We start from the raw sequence: 13,888 nt of genomic DNA on the forward strand, positions 1-13,888 counted from the left end.
GGTGAAGTCATCATTCTGCAATTTTTTTTGTGTGTGCATGGATTGCCAACACAAAGTAATCTTATGTATAATACACATAAATATCTTAATAACCTTTTATATTAATGTAAAGCAGTGTGTATATATATATATATAATATGTATGGTTTTTATTACTGATTATTAAGTGTAAACTTCATAAGCTTTAATGCAAATACTCATAACCATGCTTTACTTGTAAATTGTTTTATTTTACAATAAGTGCCCTTAAAACCAAATTATTTGTATTCTTTGTTTGAACATTTGCAACAACCTCACGTAATAGGCCTATAGGTATAGATGTGTTCCTCTATGTATATAGAATACATTAAAATGACCTTTTAACATTTGGATCTCCTTCCAGGTAGAGTAGCGGGAGTCCCGTATTGAGGATATCGCTCTTAGCTCTATATCTGGACGCCGACAAGTATCTGTCAATGATGTCGGAGCAGGACCTGGCCGAAGTGGTTCAAATAACCGTGGAGGATTTACATTCGGATCATCACCCAGGTGAGCGAAAATAATGAAGCTTCCTTCCGCAGCACTTACTTCTGATGCAAATTACATTTAGCCTTTCCTACGCTGATAAACCTTTCATGCGGGTTACATTATCAGTACATTGTAAATTGCTAACATCGCCTCGTTTTTTTCTTATTGGCCAATAAAACTTTCACTCGATTGTTTAATGTTTATTAACTGCTGCTGCATGTTTTCCTTTCTTTTCTTTTCTTTTATTTGCAGTTTGTTTTTGAGTTAATTAAGCGGTTCCATATCCCACGCAGATAAGTCATTGTATGCTCCACACTTCAGTAAAGAAAAAAAATTACAAATAAATTCCATGCAAACTTCTCAGTGGGTTTGTTTCATTTCGCTGCCTGGTTTAAAGATGTCCTAAAGATTTGTGGCATAAGGGCTTATCTCCTTCCTTTTTTCTGTAAAGCAGCCATTCCAATTTCATTTTAAAATACCCATTATCTGTTCGGGCAGCTGCAACGGGAAACAAAACATACAGGTCGGTTATAAAAAGACCGTATAATCATTCCCACCAGCTTCAGAAACAGCGCCTTTGTTTTCTTTTTTGTTGTTTTTTAGGGTGCCTGTAATTGGCGTCTTAGATTTTAAGCCCGCTTGATCTCATTTCCAGTTCTTCTCTGAAAGAGGTTAGCAACTTCTGGAATTCTAGAGCCAACTGGTCTTGTCGCTATTATCAAACAGAGCAACGAATAACATTCTCGAATTCTAAGATAAAACTTTCTTAGATTATTGATGCCAGAGCTAGGGGGTAGTATTAATATCTAGAGCCGGTACTGAGTATAGTACCGGTCTCCTCGAGCGTTACTTCTTCTCCTTCCCAAAAAAACATCTTGGGTTTCTGTTAGCACAGGGCCATTGGGTAGGTGTGAACTGATGCACCGTTTTAATCAAGCTTAAAGCTGAGATGTTGTCATCATTTAGATTTTTGTCCAGAGACCATTATGATGGATGTATTCTTTCTAAGAATTCCGAAATGTTTACTTATTGTGACACGCAAAGAAACGGCCTGACACGCATGCAGAAGAATTTAGTGTTTGTGCTTTGCACCCCACCCAGCGGGTGTCATCTGTAACAAGGGTGTGTTATGGGAACAAAAGCTCCATAATGTGATCGGATAAACTGGTTTTTTTTTTTTTTTTTATTAACCTCTGATATGAACGCTTCTTACCATTTTCTGTATTTTTTTTTTAGTTGTACTGGAGAATGATGTCATGACTGAGGATGACATACCTCCCTCACTGAAACGACAACGCATCGAAGTCAACTGCCAGGACCCGTCCATTAAGGTTTTAACAGCATCCATTTTTTTCTTAACTACGGCTCTCATCTTGCACGATAATCCATCAAGCTGAGTGGAACCGGGGCAATGCAGGCTCTTAAATCTTAGTGGATGTTATGGGCTGTGTGATTTCAGTCTCCGCACCGTGCCGGTTGCATAACATTTTATAAGCCACGAGCTATCTCTGGTAGCCAGTAGAAAACTTTAAAGCTGGGGCAGAACTACAACTCATATGATACTTGGCTACCCGCAGACACCCTTCCCTCATTGGTAAATCTTGCTGAGTCTCATGTGAGTTTGAGTTCATGGAAACCCCCGGACCTTCCCGGTGCCTATAGATAACATATAGGCGTGATTTCTGTTAACTGTTACTGAAAATATACCCCAGGGAATTGAAAGTGAAGTCCGGTTTCAAATGCATGACTGTAAAAAAACCCTCTCCCCTGCAGTGCTTCCTCTAACCGCTGGATGGCAGGCTTGTCATTCTTCAGTGTCTGCCTCCCAAAATACAACTTTCTTTACCTCCGTCTCTTCTGTCAGCATTTCTGTAAAGGATGGAGGTAAATTACGGCTTAATCTAATAGCTGGATTATTTCTGTCAATTAGACATCTGGTTTGTTTATAGAGAGTGTACTAGTATTGGTTGTATTTTGTATTTTTTTTTCTGGAGGAATTCAAGACATTTTGTGTAACTAAATAATAAAAATATAGTTTATGTAGCCCTATAAAGGATTTTAATGACCTGGTGTAAAAAAATCACAAAAAGATGGCGCGTTAAATGTCGGGCTCCAGTAGAAAAACATTCCCCGATTTCAGGTTTGTATGTTTGGCCTTCATTGTTTGGGATCAACATTCCAATTATTAATACAATGTCTACCGGAGGCCGACCTTTACTATAACACACAATAGTCAAGGGAAATTCCTACTAGTTCCTGTGGCTCCTGCCTTCCCATTCAGCCCTTACCTAAACTTGGTTTCATGAGGCAAGGCTTGTGGGACGTCCAGTCGCAGCGTTACAACTTTAACAATTTGGGTATTCTGACAAATTGATTTTATTTAACATTTAATAATATAATGTTGCCTGAGCTATAGTCCCTTTCCAAAGCACTCGCTGTGATGAAATAAGGTCCATGGTAACTAAGTTAGTTTTTGGAAATGCTAAGCGTCCCAGGGGTCTATTGCACTCCAAAAAGTGACCCACGATTGCATTGGTAATGAAGAATAAAACAATTCCGTGGAGGCTGCATCCCTGTGGTTGACTGTTACTACCTTTTTATTTTACAGTCTTTCCTGCTTTCGATCAACCAGACCATCTGCCTGCGACTGGACAACATAGAGTCCAAACTCCAGGTGTTAGAAGCGACGTGCAAATCGCTGGAAGAGAAACTGGACCTGATTATGAACAAGCAGCATAACCCGATCCAAGTGCCAATGGTGGCCGGGTCACCCCTCGGAGCCACGCAGACCTGGAATAAAGTGCGATGGTAGGACTCATTTCCAGCCCCAAAACCACCACCTTTTATGTACTGCACTTTCCCTTTAATTAAAAAGATGTGTATTATGTGTTGGAAGAATACCAGATCTTCTGTCATATTATTTTTTAATTTATGATCTTGAACCATGTGAACCCCCTGGAGATGAGCCATTGTCTTAGTTGGTGACTCACACTTCACATTGAGTAACCCTCATTCATTTCCAGTACAGCTTCATAAACTAGATGCAACAGTGTTGCCTAATTTCTAAGAAGTGGCATTTTTTTTTGAACGGCCGTATTATTTCCTTAGTCTATTAAACTATTCTCACGCCCCGTGAGATAAACATAACGCATACTTATCTTCTTGCATTGTGGTAAGCAACGAAATCCCTTTGAAGTCCTTTCACTTCTCAAGATTGATGCAAACTGACTTAAAGAGTGAATGCGGAGCGGTCAGCTTCCCCGATACAGCATGCATTTCCCAACAGGCTCTCAGCATTAGCACTCGCCATCGCCATATGGACGATATTCACACCCTTCGTTCTAAACTGTATGATTGCCTTTTTGTGTTAGTGTTTCCGAGGGCGCGTGTTAAAGAGTCAGCTGTTCTCTGGGTTCCGATATATAAATATCAGATGCTCAGTGAAGCTCTTGGCAGTTCCAACCGTTCAACTCCCGGTGAATTCTGTCCGGGTCGCAGATGTGCAATTATCTTCTCATTATATCGTGCTCTGGATCTGGATGATTCACGCTCTCTAAGGAGGAAATATTTTAAAGCGTGGTCGCCGTAACACACGTCCGACCCGCCGATAATATGTGAAGGAAGACATTTTGTATTCCGGTATTGGCTTCTGTAATTGTTGCACCTCGCACTTTGTAAAAATAACCTTAGTGATAGTTATGATAAAGGTCACCTGTGGATTTGGCGCTCTGGACGGGACCCTGGATTTAGGGAGAATTTCCAGTTTGCTGAATGCCTGCGATACCCCAAAGAGCTCTTCTAATGGAGCTCCGTTTGCTGAATAAGTCATTATTACATATATGTATTGGAGAAGGCATCTGCATTCATGGTTGGTACCTATTTATTGCGCCAGCACAGAGGTTTCGCGTCATCAGAGCTCACTTCATCAAGCGAAACAATTCAGCTAAAGATTCCTAATCTAAAACGCCTCTTGGAGAAGACCTCTGAGGTCCTAAACTACTATGGCAATATCAAATATTCTAGTGGTACCTGTGAAACTTTCTGCATAATGGGCTGACATGCGCTTATCTTGATTTATTTATGGATAAGGACTTTTAAGGGTGCAGGATCTACACTTCATTTGGTTCCAAACCACCCCTCTAATTCTTTAATGGTAGATGGAAGCTTGTTTGTTGCTCATCAGATGGGGTTTCTCCATTTCTGTCTATTTTTGCGAGGTTCCTTTTAGTGTATTCACACACACACACACACACACACACGCGTGTTCCCTTACACGTACTTGGCCCAGTATAAATGACTTGTCTTCTCAGCGCTTTCTGCGTACCCCTAATGTGAATAAATTACCAGTCCTAACCTCGACCCACAGGGCTGGACGGCTCTGCACACGTTCAACGTGGAACAGCTCATTAGTTGTTTTTGAAGTTTTATAAGCCCGTGAAGAAGCAGTGCCAGAAAGCTCAACTTTTACGAGCAAAAATACATCACTGTAGGATTTGCTGGGAAATAGATGAAATAATGGATTTTCATTGAGTTGTTATTCGCAGAGCGGAGGTTTTTATGATTTTGTGTTATTGTTTCGTAGGATGCTACGGCTATTGTCTTAATAATTTTTTTTTTTCTTTCGAGCTGTTGACTCGAGCCTCATTTATTGCCGGTTATTACTCTTGATCGCGAGGGGAGACACTCGGAACACGGTAGATTAAATCCAACCCACAAGCATCATTTTCAAATATTCAGTAGGAGTTATGAGCTGTTTGTCTATTAACCATCATTGAGCTTTCTAAAAATTCCTACAAAGTGCAATTAGATTAAAGGACCTCTGTAGTTAAAAATAATAGACTTAATTTTGGGAAAAATCTGATAAAAAATGTATTTTTTTTCTTCAGACTGTTCAGTATTCTCATTTGCCTTAACAAAAAGAGTGACTTAAGCCACTGGACTCATACACACCTGTGCATAACAGTTTGCGACAAATTGCCTCGTAAGCAGCTACTTAGTAAATAAAAATGGCTGCCCCCGTAAAAGCTGGATTTGGCAAATATAAAGCAGAAGACCGAATCCGTGTGAATATTTAAAAAAAAAAATAGGTGCCTTGACAGTTTGAATATATTGCAAAGATTATTAAAGCCATGCCTTGGTTATAACACCATATTAATAGTGATATTTAGTTTGAACTTTTGTTTTTTTTTTTAACAAATGCCTTGTAGACAATTTATTTTGTTGCTAACCCCTGATGTCTCAGCTAAAAGTACTAATTTACAGTCTTGGTTCTCGTGTAGGTGTTTTGGTGTTGGCGTGTACAATAGAGGAATATGTAAGAATTACACCATGTATTGCTCTTCTGTTAAAACACGACAGCATAACCAAGCAGGCATGTTTTGTTATGCTGCCATGTTTTTAAAGCAGTTGTAATAAATGGTTATTTTTATATATTCTTTTTTTCCCAGAGCCTTCTCCCCCCGTTCCAGCTTGCACAGTTGGACGGCGTACCAAGCGCTCGCTTCGCCTTACCTTCAGTAACTGACTGGTTCTCACACTCACCTCTCCATATGTTAAGCGTTGGCTTGGAATGTAAAGCTAATCATATTCCAATTTGTGATGTCAGTTTATTTTGCGTTCCCAATCTCAAAATAGAAAAATTTATTGGTTTGGATGAACGCACCGCGAGGTTATGTTACAACGTTAAAATTGCGTGGGGCGTCTTGTAAATAAACAATCCCAAATGTCAGGACTAACGGATCCTTGGGGGAAATACATAGCGTTACTCATGGATATACGCAGGACTAGGTAGTTCTACTTGGATTTCTTGATTATGGCTTATTAGTGAACCAAGTATCGAAAAAGCCACAAGAATTAAACCATTAATATGTTTTCGTGAAAATATGACTCTTGGCTAGCGGCGGTCTCAGAAGACCAACGCTAAAAAGATTATTAGCATTTTGTAAACAATAAAATTAAATTTTATAGGAATAGGGACATTTTAATTTTTTTTTTTACATTTTATTTCTTATTTTATGGGCGTTGAGTGACAAAGTGGGTCCTATAAAACCCAAATATGCTCCCCCGACAGCCTACAAAGCCGACCTTCTGTGAATCATCCCGCTTTATCCCATTAGTAAAATGTTGGCATTGTGTCCCGTAGAGCAGAGTCAAAGCGTTACAGACAATTCATCTGGCTAAAATGACGGAAGATAAAACCGCAGGGGGAAAATATGTCTTACTTAAAGATGCTTTATGCTCTAAGAAAGCTAGAGGTAGAGAACCGTGTAAAGTACAGTTATATTCCACAGACTACTTTGGAAGGCCAACTTCTGCTGGGTCCGAGCCAGAAACACAGCTCGGTGAAATGCTTGGCTCTCTTAATTTATTTGGATTTTCAAATTCCCATCAGACATAGGAAGGAGCTTGCCCGTGATCTAATGAAGTTCTGCTCCTCTTGATTATTTGGAATTTTCTTTTAGATTAGAGGTGATGATAGAACGTGCATGTATATGCGGTACAAGTCATACTGCGCGCCACTCCTTTTGGGGAGCCCTTTGATGTAGATTTTTGATTGTTCAATGTAAATACAAGTAATAAAGATGAACTGACATATTCGATACAAATGTATCTGTATAAATCATAGAAAATGTCATACCAAAACGATGGAGTCGGCAACATAGTAAGTTCTTCATGTGTCCGCCTTGAAAATGGCGGAATCGTCGTTGGCTTTTATGCTATTGTTAAGAACTACTATTGTTTGAAGAGCATACTATGTTGCTGATTCCATTATTTTGGTATGACGTTTTTCATTGTGATTTGAGCGAAAGTGGATTTTGTATGGATATCGCAGATACATTCGTATGGAATATGTACCGGGCTTCTTGTAACACACTGGTTCTGTGCATGCGCCATTGCCCAGGAGCAGCTTGGGGGGACATTGTCACCCTGCCTTGCCCTTCCCCAGCGCGGAGAGGGTTACAGGCAGCCGAGCGTCCCGCTATGAGACGTTTGTGTTTGTGTTTCCACGCCTGCGCTAAGCTCACCTCTGTAAGAACCAGATGCTGATGGATCTCTTCCAGCCTTGGCCTTTGCTTCCCAGGGTGGGGGAAACATTATTAAATATGGATATTTGTATTCCAATCCTCCTCCTCCTCCTCCTCCTCCTCTTCGTCTTGGTATCCTTTCCATGCACTCTGTCTTCCAGGAGAGTAAAGCGGAGCACAAATGGAAAATTAGAAGTGATGTTGCAGACTTTCTTCTCTGTAACACAATGTATCCTCGAACCATTCTGCACTAAAGACCGTGTTAGCTCACAGCGCACACGCACCGTTCAGTTCCATATTACCATATTGCATCTTACTGTTTTTGTTGTTATTTTAAGGTTTGTATTTTTTTTTTCCTACCAAGCCATTGACTGACAGTACAGATATAATATACCTATTCCAGAAATTCAAGATGAAGACTCTTAATACGGTACGCGGGTATCTTAAAACATAAGCCGGAACAGTAGTACCCATAACTCCATGACTTAAAATCAAATAACTCTTTCTTAACTCAATCATCGCCAACAGTGGCTCTGTGGACCACTTCAATTCTCATTATTACAATTTTTCTATTGAAAAGCCTAATATTTTCATTTTCTTACCCATTTCTTCTACAAGACAAGCTCGCGCTCGCGTTGGCCGACCTCCTTGTATCCGGGACAAACCTTTGTATAAATGAGTACTCGCACTAGCACTTTTCAAGCATTCCAACACTTTTTATATATATATACAAAAATAAGTGTTCGCTCCCCTTCTTTCCATTAAAGTTTGTGTGATTTAGCTTTTTGGGAATAAGGCTGGAGCCATTTAAAGTGATTATCCTTAAGTTATAGAAAGCTGTAGGAAATTTCTGTATAATTATGACTCGTAGCCGGGTAATTTTCCTAGAAAAGTGCATTTCCTTGGGACTTTGTCCCATATGTGAACTATCGCCCTTGATGGTTTTATAATCCGAGACAATCTTTGTTTTTTGGGGGTTTTTTTTGGTTGGGGGGAGGACTAGTTTGTAATAACCAAACTTTTCGTTGGATCGTAACAGCAAAATCCTTGAGCCAGCATTTGTCATGAACACCACCTTTCAAAGATCCTGATTCTCCTCTCTTTGTATCGCTTTATCCAATAAATGTCCACTCCTGATTTATTTGCAATTCCCTTTTTTTTTTTTTGCTAGTATTTGAGGTTCCAAACAATTTTCTTTATAAATCTATTTTTTTTTGGTGGGTGTGGAAGGATCCCGAGCCAATCTTAATGATGAGTCAGAGAGCCGTAGACACGAAACTGAAATGCAACATGGCGTTGGCAGATCAACAGCGTCGCGTAAACATGATTTAGGTGAACAAGTCGGACTGTTTCTATGTTCAAAAGGCTCTACGGACAAAAGTGTTCTGGTGAATTCTTGGACAACTTGGCTGGCTTTGGCAGATACTTATTTGTGTGTTTCAGGAACGACGGTTTTCATTCTACCGTATAAGGACAAATTATTCTCTGGATTCCTGAGTTTATTATCATTTTATCACTTGGAGAATTTACACCGACCTTAATATTTTCTTCCAAAAGATGTTCCGATCAGCGAACCGTACGGGTTTTGGGGAATACAAACAGTATGATGTAAATATATTATACCAGATATATCATGTCATGTAGTGGAGCATTCGTTGGGTGTATTGACTTGTTGTTTAATGATGTTAATCTTTATGAAATGTAGCGTCTGCTCTGGTTATAGAAGACTTGCAAGTCCTTCTCTTACAGGATAATCAGAAATAATACGTGGCCCTGGCTTTGATATCCCAAGTCTGCCAGAAAATCTGTGACAATAATATGCGAAGGTTCTGAGGATGACAGCCAAATATTACATGATACGCTGTCATATAAGTGAACCCGGCTACGAAGTATCTTTATTGCACCAATACAAAGAACTCTTTAACACCGATATGCTACATTGCATTTAACATGTCAACGGGATATTTGTTCTTCCTATTACACTGTAAGAACAGCTGCCTTCAGTCCCTCCAGCACATTGCATAACCCCTTTTATTCTTAGAGAAAGGGTAGCTCCGCCGGAGCCAAATGGCACCCAACTTCTTATTCTGTAAACAGAAATCTAGGGAGTATACTTAAGTCCATTATGTTGTTTTGACATTTTCTCCACGTCTCTTTGAAAAATCGCCCATAAATCTGGTGTCCCGTTTGCTGTTGTTATATCTGGTGTTCACGCGTCTGATAAGAGCATTTGTCGTTGTGTGAAAGTGTCTGTGGGGTTGGGATGAATGCTTCTCTTTGCGCATGGACGGCATTCAGTGTTTTTGGCGGATTAGGAAATGTATGCTAACCCTCAAAGAATAGGAACATGCGAAATATAATTGGCTTGGGGTTCCCGTTTCATTAGATGCGTACACGGCACATTTCATGCGCATTTCTCTCGCTACGGCTTACATGAAAAGGGCAGTTAGACAAACATAACACCATACTACAGACATGAACGGCCTTTCTTTAATAAGAACATCGTCTCCCCCATCATTATTCTTTAATGTCAAGCTGAGATTTATTGGCTTCGTAGAGCTGGGGGAGGGCATGTCTAGCACCGACCAGCCAGTCTTATACAAATGCATACCTTAACATTCTTTACAGTGAAATTAATAGATATCTAAAAGATTCATTTTTATGGTACGTTTTGCATTTTTTTTTTTTGATGAGGTCTCAAGTGTTTTTTTCTGTCTCGTCATCACTCCCATTGATCATTCCCATAAATAAATTTAAATGAAACTCGTTTATACCCCCATAAAGAACGAACACATTTGCAATACAGATGTGACATACTAAGTTTCCATTCCAACAACAACCGTCTTTAATTAGCATCATCAAGTGTATTTTGCAAAAATCTTTTGTTTTTTTGCTTACGCTGTACAAAAAAAATTAAACAATAGCAGTAACTTTGGGTTTTGGCACAGAAAACTTGGAATGTTGTGGCAAATATAAGGTGGTTTTTTGTTATGCGTCCATATTTCTTTTTTTTGTTGGTTTCTGATCTATGCCTAGAAAAAAAAATCTACTTATCAGCAGAATTCAGCATCCAAAAGAAATGCCCTAAAAATAAAACAAATGATTGGACCCTCATTTTTCCGCCTCTTTTATAATAAAGTAAAAAGACCCCATTAAGTGTAGGCAGATGGAGGAGCTTTGATACATTTTGCCTATGTTTAGAATGTTACTATGTTCTATAAGGTATTTAGGCTTCGGGAAAGGAGGGGGTCGAACCAGGTCATAGAAAAAATATGATACTTGGAATCCAAAACTTAAATAGTGTGAGGATTGAACTGTTCTCCAGAAAAAAAACTACGTAGCTTTTTACAGCGGTGGGAGTCTGGGGGGCTTCTTGTCCAACAGACGTGACAATAGGGTCTTTGGACTGCTTGTTTAAGCATTTTTGTTTAATGTATCTTAACATATGTTTTTCTGAAATCTGAAATAAGCCTCTTTTGTATGTTTTGTTACGTTAGTCGGGCTCTTGGGATATAACGTAAGAGAGGCAACGACACCCATTTAAAGGAAAAGCACTTTTTTTCTATAGGCGATAACCTACGCAACCAACCCATCGTCGCTGAAGCTAAACCGCGTTTTGAAGAAGCGCATTCTGGTGGCTTTAGTAAAAACCCTCTAAAATCTGGCTGATATGTAACCCAGCTGAATATCCGACGAGCCAGACCCTCTTTTCTAAGCAATAATACTCATAGTAGATTGGGAAATGTGGATGCCGGTCGTAATTTTTCTCCCGGGCTACTTGGAAACAGAAAAAAAAAAGAATAAAATAAAAACAAGATCAAGTTTTTAGGGATTAGATTTTACATTGGATTTGGGGACGTAGCAAATCTTATTTCTACGGCTTAGATAATCGTATTAGTGTTAAGTTACAAATAGTTTTATTCTGCAATTTTCCATTTTAGTATTGGAACTCCAGTTACTTTTCATCAACCGAAATATTCCCAAAGAGCTAAAAAAAAGGAAACGTATTGACGAGGCGTATTTGTACCGCTCTGCTTCGCTGATAATGTGTAAAATACGCTATTAGGAGTGATTTAAGGGGCTGCGTGTAACCCTTTGAGAGACAGGGTGTAGCCGCATCTCCAGCACTCAGGGGGTGCACTCGATAAATCAGATGTTTGCCGTATTTAGCTGATACGTATGTATTTAGCGTGATGTATGTGCGTGTGTCACTTCCCATATGCTTTATATCCCACATATAACACGCATCTCTTGCTTGCTGGAGCCAGCCACACGTTTGTAAGATCCGGCATAAGTATGTTTTTAATTATCTGGCGTGTGTTTTAATCAATATGGTTCCAGCGTTTGAACCTCATCATTATGAGCCCTCGCCGTTCACCATCATTTGGGTTTTAACCGTCCCGCCGCCAATAAAAATCCGACTCCTGCTGAAACGTAGAATTTTCATATTGAAATAACGCGTTTGTTTTCTTACAATTCAGTGCTTCTGCCACACACCCGAACCAGTGCTCTCCGACCCGTTTCCTTTTCCTAACACCCCTTTATAGATCTCACAGCAAACATATATTTAGTAAATAATGAAACCTGATTCTGGTTCAGCCGGCCTGAAAGCTGACATTTGTCATTAAAACTCATCCTTGGCTTTGTGGATGATTTGTATCGCATGCAGACAAATCCCAACAGTAACTGGGTCGTTAGAAAAGCAGTGTCATATGTTTTCACGTGCGTGTACTGGGGCAGGTATTGCTGACGGGGCACATATTAAGGCTACCCTTTGTCACGTTACCTTGTGCTGTCTGTGCGTGTCAGAATTTCCATCTGTTCACACATTTTTGTTTCGGTAAATTCCATTGATTTTATTAGTCAGAAGTGTGTGTGTGTGTATGTATGTATGTATGTATGTATGTATGTATGTTTGTATATATATAGGAAGTTTGGGAAGACAAAATATGTTCACCTGCGTTGCTTGATCTTATGCCCCAACGAGGTTAATTTCTTCTTGGGTTGTTGTTCTTGGTCTTTGAAAATAAAATTAACAGGGCAAGGAACTGAAAGAAGAAACGGACCCCTACTTAGTTTGGGGAAAGTTGGCGCATTTTGCGGGATGCTGGAAGTAGCTTTTTCTGGGCCGCGCTAACCGCCCTTAACCGCTTAACGCATTTCTCGAGGTGTTCTTCGTCATTTCAGTCTGACATGGTGTACAAACCTTCCAAACGTGGCTTTTGCTTTCTGATTTATGGTATGTACATGGCATACTGCCTTTGCGTTTGGTATTGTTTGGTAATACCAAAGACCCCCGAAGAGTCCGTTGGTTCCCTGCATTAACTACTAAGTTTCTGGATTGAGTCCATTGATCCGACTAGCAGGGCTAATTATCTTTAATGAGATTGGAGCTGTTTGTTTAACCTCTTGCGTGTCGGTGAAAGAGCAGAGCAAGGCATCTTACGTCCAACCGCCCGTGTAATAAAGCTCTCGGTGAGAAGTGGATCCAGTGCGCCCTGACGTTATCCAGACACGCAGCTTTTCGTTTTCCCCCTGTTACCCAGCCGAGCAACTCCGCAGAGAGCCGATATCACCGCCCTGAAGCTGCTCGAAGAACACAGATAGTTATTACAATGTTCCCGCTGTTCCTTATTAGGGTTCTCTCGGCACCTTCGCAGCGGAAAGGGTTAAAGCTTTCCTTCTCGGTGAGAAACGTTGTCATTCTGCCTCTACCCGTCCAATCCTTTTGGCTGCCAGCGTGACCCTCGACTCTTTACTGCTTTCCAATAAACAGCTAATAATTATTAATCGAAAAAGATGCTTTGGATGGGTTTTGCGATTTATTTATTTTTTTTAATTTTTTTAATTTATTTTCCCCCTTGCAAAAATTTCCATTTTGAACGGGTGGAAGATGCAGGAGGGTTCGTCCAAGGTTAAGACGCGAGATGTTTCTGGGTCGGGCACAAGAAAATGATTGAACGGTGCCAGCGCATGGCGTGGATATAAAACTTGTCATTTTATGAAGGTCCGCTATGACCCTGCCAACGCTAAAACAACATCCCTCCAACAAGAATAAACCACACCAGATTTTGTTTAAACAGCTTCCTTATTTGTTGGTGAAGTTTGTCTAGCGGCGGTTAATCACCTCCATATACATGTCAGCTGGATCAAAAGCTTCTCTGTGCGCCGTTCCAGCACCGCTGTCCTCCGTACACAGGCTGGGCACAGACGCCTTTTGTAGCTGTGGAAAAACGTCCTTCGTTTGCGAGTCGGAGATCTAGCCCGGCGCTTTAATGACGGTTACACAGCTCGCTGCCTCGTGGATCGGACGCTCGGCGAGTTTATAAATATTTTTCACGAGTGTCAGCCGTCTAG

General features: G+C 40.2%; 1 protein-coding gene across 8 annotated transcripts in view; it reads left to right on the top strand.

Annotated features, from left to right (window-relative positions):
• Window positions 1–454: 454 nt before the first annotated feature.
• The window catches only part of LOC149299264 (protein BANP), a 124,411-nt gene continuing 110,977 nt past the window's right edge, over window positions 455–13,888 (top strand). For 4 of the 8 annotated variants that reach the window (XM_089486401.1, XM_089486402.1, XM_089486406.1 and 1 more), the window contains exons 1-3: window positions 455–545; window positions 1,743–1,837; window positions 3,115–3,314. In XM_089486401.1, coding sequence (XP_089342527.1) covers window positions 1,763–1,837; window positions 3,115–3,314 — 275 coding nt within the window. In that variant the 5' untranslated portion in view covers window positions 455–545; window positions 1,743–1,762. The remainder of the gene's footprint in view (window positions 546–1,742; window positions 1,838–3,114; window positions 3,315–13,888) is intronic. The other 4 variants (XM_089486404.1, XM_089486405.1, XM_089486408.1 and 1 more) reach the window with 1 other exon arrangement.

The sequence above is a fragment of the Sceloporus occidentalis genome, unplaced genomic scaffold, assembly GCF_023333645.1.
Source record: "Sceloporus occidentalis isolate IW3139 unplaced genomic scaffold, rSceOcc1.0.p SCAF_29, whole genome shotgun sequence".
NCBI classification, from domain to species: Eukaryota; Metazoa; Chordata; class Lepidosauria; order Squamata; family Phrynosomatidae; genus Sceloporus; species Sceloporus occidentalis.